The 8,744-nt window shown below is 33.1% G+C and overlaps 1 protein-coding gene and 1 non-coding gene across 2 annotated transcripts in view; one reads left to right on the top strand and one right to left on the bottom strand.

Moving 5' to 3' along the window:
• FCRL5 (Fc receptor like 5) overlaps nucleotides 1-2,033 on the bottom strand; it is a 49,679-nt gene extending 47,646 nt beyond the window's left edge. The window contains 1 exon segment of the mRNA XM_065897254.1: nucleotides 2,003-2,033. Within this exon segment, the coding sequence (XP_065753326.1) occupies nucleotides 2,003-2,033 (31 nt within the window).
• Nucleotides 2,034-8,290: 6,257 nt separating this feature from the next.
• On the top strand, nucleotides 8,291-8,397 carry LOC136141297 (U6 spliceosomal RNA). The gene has a single exon (XR_010657730.1). It is a non-coding gene; the product is annotated as a U6 spliceosomal RNA (small nuclear RNA).
• Nucleotides 8,398-8,744: the final 347 nt, after the last annotated feature.

Genomic DNA, 8,744 nt, shown 5'->3' on the forward strand with positions numbered 1-8,744 from the left:
AGGGGTGCCAAAAACACACAAGGGGGAAAGAATAGTTCTTCCTGTAAATCATTCTGCAAACACTGAATATCCACGTGAAAAAAAAATTGGATCCTTATATATCACCATGTACAAAAATCAATTCAAAGTAGATTAATGACTTAAATATATGACCTGAAACTGTAAAACTACTAAAAGAGAACATAGGGAGAAAGCTTCTTGGCATTGATCTGGGACATGAGTTTTGGATATAACCCCAAAAGCATAGGCAACAAAAGTAATAACTAAAACAAATGGGATTGCATCAAAAGTAAAAGCTTTTGCACAACAAAGGAAACAATAATATAAAGAGTAACCTATGAAATGGGAGAAAATATATGCAAACCATATATCCAATAAGGAGTTAATATATAAAATGTCTAAGGAACTCTAACAAATCAACAGCAAAATACAAACAACCTGATTAAAAAACAGTTAAGGACATGAATAGATATTAATAGAAGACATAAAAGTGTCCAAAAGTATATAAAAAGATGCTCAACATTAATAATCATCAGAGAAGTGCAAATCAAAACCAGGAGATAACACCTCACACCAGTTAGAATGGCTATTACCAAATAGACAAAAGATAACAAGTGTTGATGAAGAAACCTTGTACACTGTTGGTAAGAATATAAATTCACACAGTCATTATGCAGAAACAGTATGGAAGTTTCTAAAAAAAATAAAAGTAAAACTATCATATGATCTAGCAATCCCACTTCTGGGTATGTATCTGAAGGAAATAAAATAAGTATCTTGATGAGATTCCTGCATTCCCATATTCATTGCAGCATTATTCACAGTAGCTAAAATATTGAAACAATCTAAGTGTCTGTCAACTGAATAATGGATGAAGAAAATGTGGTGTATAATAATATTCCATTGCATATATACATATATATATATGTGCAATGGAATGTTATTCAGCTTTAAGAAAAAGAAAATCCTGTCATTGTGAAAACATAGATAAACCTACAGGACATTATGCTAAATGAAATAAGCCAGAAAAAGACTAATACTGCATGATCTGACTTACATGTAGAATCTGAAAAAGTTGAGCTCACAAAAGCAGAGAATAAAATGGTGTTTGCCAGGCAGTGAGTAAGATGTAGGGGAACTGGGGAGATGTTGGTCAGAGGAAATGAACTTTCAGTTGTAAGACGAAGCAGTACTGGATATCTAATGTAGAGTATGGTGACTAATAATGTTTTGTTGAAATTTGCTGAGAGTTCATCCTGAGTGTTCTTACCACACACACACACACACACACACGGTAATTATGTGAAGTGAGAGAAATGTTAACTAGCTGATTGTGGTTATTACTGCATAATATATGTATATCAAAACATCTCGTACATCTTAAATATATACAATTTTTATTTGTCAACTATACTTCAATAAACCTGGAGGGAAAAAGAAAGAATGTCATGAATTTTAGGTTTTTCCCTTGCCTTGCCCACTTCTCCTTATGAGTCTCGGTCTTTGTCTCCCCCTCCCTGTGTTCTTTATCTGACAATCACAGCTGTGGTTTGCATTTGTGTGCAAAAGAAGGAGACATCTTTTGTATTAGAAAACTTTCCCTCCCATGTCCAGCACCATGTTCTGGCATTGTCATACAAGGGATAAACACTCTTCCTCTGCAGAGAGAAAACTAGGGTCTTCTCTGAATGAGACAATATGAACAAGCAAACATAATACATTTTCTGGACTTTATCAAGTAACATTTGTTGTAGAAAAAAATGAATAAACCCTTAAGTGTTGTGGTCACTGTGGTTTCCTTCTTTGTAAAGTTGAAGCTCTGACCACGCTTTCAGCCTCAAGGGAGAAATCTCTGAGCTATACAGTGAAGCCAGAGAATATAATCTCCCCAGGCAGAAAAGAATCTCTGAGCAGGGGCTGAGCCCCAAGAAAAGGCCAGGTCCATGGTAGAGAGGTGCTGTCCCAACCCCACCCAGGGCCCACGTTGAGCTGTTCTACTTACCCAGGACCAGCAGTGATACCCACAGCAGCATGAAGACTTGGCCTGCCCAGGGCTGAGACCAAAAGAGAGGTTTTCTCAGGAATACCAGGTTTGGCCTTGATCTTACAGTTGTACACTGTCACAGTAGCCCCAAGGAAGACATCTGAGAAACAGCTTTTTCAAAGAGCAGGATGCATTAGTAAATTAGAAAAAAGGAAGTGGAAGTACCCATCCTCAACTACTAATCAAAGTTTCCTGCCCAGTGATCAAAGTGAAAAAATAAATGTTAGGGTTTTTAAAAAGCTCATATCCTTGACCCCACATTTCTATTGCTTGGAAAATACCTTAAGGAAAGTATGGAAAATAGCTCTAAAATAATGTTTTTGTGACATTATTTATAATAGCCAAAACACTTGAAGCAACATAATAGGACAGCTTAAGAATATTCTGATACATCTAAACAATGACATAAAATGCAGACATTAAGAATGAGATAAAGTTGCACATATAAGAAGGCAAGACAAACTTGATTAATGTGAAGAGAAAAAAGTGAGGAGTAGATTGGTATTTGTAGTATTAACACATTGGAGTAGATGTAAAAAATAGAGTACATGTGTATATAAACTGACAAAGTATCCTTTTTTATTTCCTGGAAAGTATACCTAAAATAGTGGTTATATTTGAAGAACTGTGGATGGGAAGGAGACATTTTATTTTATGTCTTTCTATACTGTTTAACTTTTTAAAAATTACTATGTTTGTGAATTGATTTTATAACTTTTTAAAACTCAAGTTTCCATCCTGGTATACTGACAGCAAAGATCACTAAGACATTAGCTGCCATGAGAAATGCCAGTTCCTTATTTTCAAATAGTTTTCCCCACCCTTTCTTTCTGAGTCTATACCTTGGTCTTCTTAAGGGGACATTTAATCTCATATCTGCAAATGCATATCACCTTACATATATTATGTTATATCCTACCTACTTCATTCTGAGACAAGAAAAGCATATAAGGGTAAATAGAGATTATTCCATCTCAGTACAGCAGGAGGACCTCCAGGGAACAAAGAGCTTTTACTTGCTTTTGAAGCTAATACAAATAGCTCTGCTACATATATTCTTGTATAGGTCTCTTGGTGCATGTGGGCACGCATATCTGTTGAATATATACCTGGGAGTAGAATTCTTGGCTCTTAAAATTATTTTAGAAGGCTCTGTTTAGAAGGTACTGCTAAATTATTTTGGAGAGTGGTTGTGCTAATTCCTACCTTATCAACCAGTGTGTGAGAGTTCTTGTTGCTGTAAAATATTTACTGATATTGGTATTATAATCTTGTAAACTTTAGCCACTGTGCTAGGATTATCTTAATGCAGTTTTAATTTTCATGTCCCTGGTGAATTATGCAATTGAGCATCTTTTCATATTCTAATTGGTGAATTGGATATTCTTTTAATCTCACTGGTCATTTTTTCTTTTCTTGCCTTAAAATACAAATTTTATTTCATCTGGCTTGCAATTTTTCTTTTGTGATACCATTGTCTGGTTTTGGTAGTGTGATGTTGGTCTCATAAAATGACTTCAGAAGTGTTCTTTCCTCTGCAATTTTTTGGAATAGTTTGAGAAGGATAGGTGTTAATTCTTCTCTAAATGTTTGGTAGAATTCACCTGTGAAGCCATCTGGTCCTGGACTTTTGTTTTTTGGGAAATTTTAAATTACTGATTCAACTTTATTACTGGTAATTGGTCTGTTCATACTTTCTATTTCTTCCTGGTTCAGTCTTGGGAGATTTTATCTTTCTAAGAATTTGTTCATTTCTTCTAGGTTGTCTATTTTATTGGCATATAGTTTTTTGCAGATGAAATGATACTACAGATAGAAAATCCTAAAGATGCCACCAGAAAACTACTAGAGCTCATTAATGAATTCAGTAAAGTTGCAGGATACAAAATTAATATACAGAAGTCTGTTGCATTTCTATATACTAACAACAGACTATCAGAAGAAAAATTAAGGAAACAATCCCATTTACCATCAAATCAAAAAGAATAAAATACCTAGGAATAAACCTACCTAAAGAGGTAAAAAGCCTGTATACAGAAAATTATAAAACACTGATGAAACAAATTGAAGATGACACAAATGGATGGAAAGCTATACCATGTTCTTGGATTGGAAGAATTAATATTGTTAAAATGACCATACTAGCCCAAGGCAATCTACAGATTTAATGCAATTCCTATCAAAATACCAATGGCATTTTTTTCCCAGACCACAACAAACAATTTTAAAATTTGTATGGAAAGACAGTAAACCTTGAAGAGGCAAAACAATTTTAAGAAAAAAGAACAGAATTTCCAAACAGCTTGAAACTAGGTATTGAGATACTCCTCTTAGGAACTCTGAGAGTTTTTGGCATATCCTCAAATACTGGGAGCATTTAAAAATATAATAGTCTGTTTGAAGAAGCACAAAGATTTGAGAGATGACAAAGAGCTGGAGCAGGGTTGAATAATAAGTTTTATCTCCTACATGAGGCCACTCTTCAATATTGGAAGAAGCCTTCATTTCATCTACTGTATACAAACCATAACAGAGTCAAGCAAAATAAAGAAACAGAGGAATATATTCCAACTAAAAGAACAAGATAAAACCTAGAAAGAAAAAAACCTTAATGAAATAGAGATAAGTAATTTACCTGATAAAATGTTCAAAGTAATGGTCATAATGATGCTCACTGACCTGGGGAGAAGAATGGATGGACACAGCAAAACTTCAATAAAAAGAGGGAAAATATGAGAAAGTACCAAATAGAAATCACTGCTGAAGAATACAATAATTGAACTGAAAAATACACTAGACACATTCAATAGCAGACTAGATGAAGCATAAAAGAGGATGAGTCAACTTTAAGACAAGGCCGTAGAACTCACCTAATCAGAGCAGCAAAAAATAAATTGAGTAATTTTTCTTTTAAAGTAAAGATAGCTTAAGGAGCTTATGAGGCAAAACCCAATGGACATACATTCAACTTATAGGTGTCCCAGAAGGAGAGGAGAGAGAGAAAATAGCAGAAATCTTGAAGAAATAATGGATGAAAACTTCCCTAACCTGGATAAAGAAATAAACATCCAGATCCACGAAGTTCCGAGTTTAAATAAGATGAATCCAAAGAAACCTACACCAAGACACATTATAATTAAAATGTCAAAGTTAAAGGCAGAGAGAGAATATTAAAGAGCAGCAAGAGTGAAATATTTTGTTATATATAAAGGAACACTCATAAGACTAACAGTAGATTTTTCAGCAGAAACTTTGCAGGCCAGAAAGGAGTGGAACGATATATTCAAAGTATTGAAACAAAAAATAAAAAATCCAACAAATAATACTCTACCCAGAAAAGTTATCTGGTAGAATTTAAGGAGAGAGAAGGAGTTTTCCATACAAGCAAATGCTAAAGGAGTTTTCACCACTAAACTGGCCTAACAAGAAGTGTTAGGAGGACTTATTTAAAATGAAAAAAAAGTTTAATTTCTAACAAGAAAACATATGAGAGAAAATATTTCACTGGAAAGGTAAATATATAGTAAATTTAGTGGTTTAATCACATAAAGCTAGTATAAAGATTAAAAGACAAAAGCAGTAAAAACAACTATTACAATCATTAGTTAAGGGATATACAAGACATAAAGATATAAACTGTGAGGTGGAAAGTAAAAATTTTGAGATATAGGGATCAAACTTATGTTGTTATCAATTTAAAATAGAATGTTATGTTATTATACAAAAGCCTCCTGGTAACCACAAAACAATCCTTTAGTAAATACCGAGAGAGAGAGAGAGAGAGAGAGAGAGAGAGAGCGAGCTATATAAGCATAACAGTAAAAAAAAAATTCATCAAACTACAAAGGAAGAGAACAAGATTCAATAAGTGGTGCTGGGAAACTGGAGAGCTACATGTAAAAGGATGAAATTAGTACATTTTCTCACACCATATACAAAAATAGACTCAAGATAGATTAAAGACTTAAATGTAGTACGTGAAAAAGCTCTTAGGAGAGAACAGAGGCAAAACACTCTTTGACATCAATTGCAGCAATATTTTTATGGATCAGTCTCCTAAGGGAAAAGAACCAATAGCAAAAATAAACAATGGGACCTAATTAAATTTAAAAGTTTTTGCAAAGCAAAGGAAACCATCAACAAAATGAAAAGATAACCTACTGAATGGGAGAAAATATTTGCAATAAGCTCATACAACTCAACATCAAAAACAAACAAACCAACAAAAAACAGAATTAAAAATGCACAGAAGAATTCAATACACATTTTTCCAAAGAGTAAATGCAGATGATCAACAGACACACCACTAATCATCAGGAAAATTAAAATCAAAACTACAATGAGATATCACCTCACACATGTCAGAATGGCTATCATCAAAAAGAAGACAAATAACAAATGTTGGCGAGGATATGGAGAAAAGGGAACACTTGTACACAGTTGGTAGAAATGTAAATTGGTGCAGCCACTGTAGAAAACAGTATGGAGGTTCCTCAGAAAATTAAAAATTGAACTACCATGTGATCCAGTAATTCCACTCCTGGGTATACATCTAAAAAAACCAAAAACACTAATTCAAAAAGATACATGTACCCCAATGTTCATAGCAGCATTATTTACAATAGGCAAGATATGGAAGCAACCTATGAATAAATAAAGATGTGGTATATATATTGAAAATATATATATATATATATATATAAAATGGAATATTACTCAACCAAAAAAAAGGATGAAATTCTGCCTTTGCAGCAACATGGATGAACCTAGAGGGTACTATGCTTAGTGAAATAAGTCAAACAGAGAAAGATAAATACTGTATGTCATCACTTATATGTGGAATCTAAAAACAAAACAAGTGAATATAACAAAACAGAAAAAGACTCACAGCTATAGAGAACAAAGTAGTGACTACCAGTGAGGAGAGGGAAGGGGGAGGGGCAAGATAGGGGTAGGGAATTAAGAGATACAAACTACTATGTATAAAATAAATAATTATATTCTACAGCATAGGAAATGTAGCCATTATTTTGTAATAACTGTAAATGGAGTATAATCTATAACAATATTGAATAAGTATGTTGTATACCAGAAACCAATATAATATTGTAAGTCAACTATGCTTCAATTAAAAATAATTATAATTTAAACTGGTACACTCTTACAGAGACACCAGGGTGATTTTAAAATTTATCTGAAAGATAACATTTAAATTTCTAAAACATTATGAAGATTGTTTAGGATGAAAAACTAACACTTGTAAATTTGGTGTGATAAATTCAAAAGAACAAACATGTTTGGAAACACATCACTGATTGTAATTTAATTTTGTTGAACATATAATTTCACTTGCTTGTATATTTAAATATTTTGTAGCTAAAATAATTATTCACTTAATGAATAAAAATAATATAAAATTTGGAAAGCTATTAAAAAAAGAAGAGTGCAAGAGAAGAAAAAAAGGAACACAGAAGAACTACAAACACAAGTAGAAAAGAATTAACAAAGTGGCAATATGTACATACCTATCAATAGTTACTTTAAATGTAAATGGACTGAATCCTCCAACCAAAATACACAGAGTGACTGACTGATAAGAAAACAAGACCCATATATATATACTGTCTACAAGAGAGTAAGAACACACACAGACTCAAAGTGAAAGGATGAAATAAGACAGTCTGTGCAAACGGAACCAAAAGAAAGCTGGAGTAGCTATATTTATATCAGAAAAAATAGGCTTTAAAACAAAGATGGTAGTAAGAGACAAAGAAGGGCATTACATAATGATAAAGGAGTCAATCCAACAAGAGAATACATTTATAAATATTTGTGCATCCAACATAGGAGCATCTAAATATATAAAGCAAATTTTAACAGACCTAAAGGGAGAAATAGACAGTAATAGTTGTAGGGGATTTTAATGCCCCACTTACATAAATGAATAGATCAACCAGAAAGAAAATTAATAAGGAAACATCTGCCTTAAAGGATGTGTTAGCCAGATGGACTTAACAGATATATACAGAACGTTACACTCAAAAATAACAAAATGCACATTCTTCTCTAGGGCTCATGGAATATTTTCCAGGATAGATCATATGTTAGGCTACAAAACAAGTTTTAATAAATTTATGATAATTAAAATCATATCAAGTGTCTTTCTGAACACAATATTAAACTAGAAATTAATTACATGAAGATAACAAAAATTTACATATGTTGGAGATTAAACAACATACTACTGTGCTTGCTTCGGCAGCACATATACTAAAATTGGAATGGTACAGAGAAGATTAGCATGACCCCTGTGCAAGGATGACATGCAAATTCGTGAAGCATTCCATATTTTTAAAACAAAAAAAAACCAATCTAAAAATGGGCAGAAGACCTAAATAGACATTTCTCCAAAGAAGATATACAGATTGCCAACAAACACATGAAGGGATGCTCAACATCACTAATCATTAGAGAAATGCAAATCAAAACTACAAGGAGGTATCAACTCACACCATTTAGAATGGCCATCATCAAAACATCTACAAACAATAAATGCTGGAGAGGGTGTGGAGAAAAGAGAACCCTCTTGCACTGTTAGTGGGAATGTAAATTGATACCATTATGGAGAACAGTACGGTGGTTCCTTAGAAAACTAAAAATAGAACTACCATACGAGCCAGCACTCCTACTACTGTGCATA

The sequence above is a fragment of the Phocoena phocoena genome, chromosome 1 (assembly GCF_963924675.1).
Source record: "Phocoena phocoena chromosome 1, mPhoPho1.1, whole genome shotgun sequence".
NCBI lineage: Eukaryota > Metazoa > Chordata > Mammalia > Artiodactyla > Phocoenidae > Phocoena > Phocoena phocoena.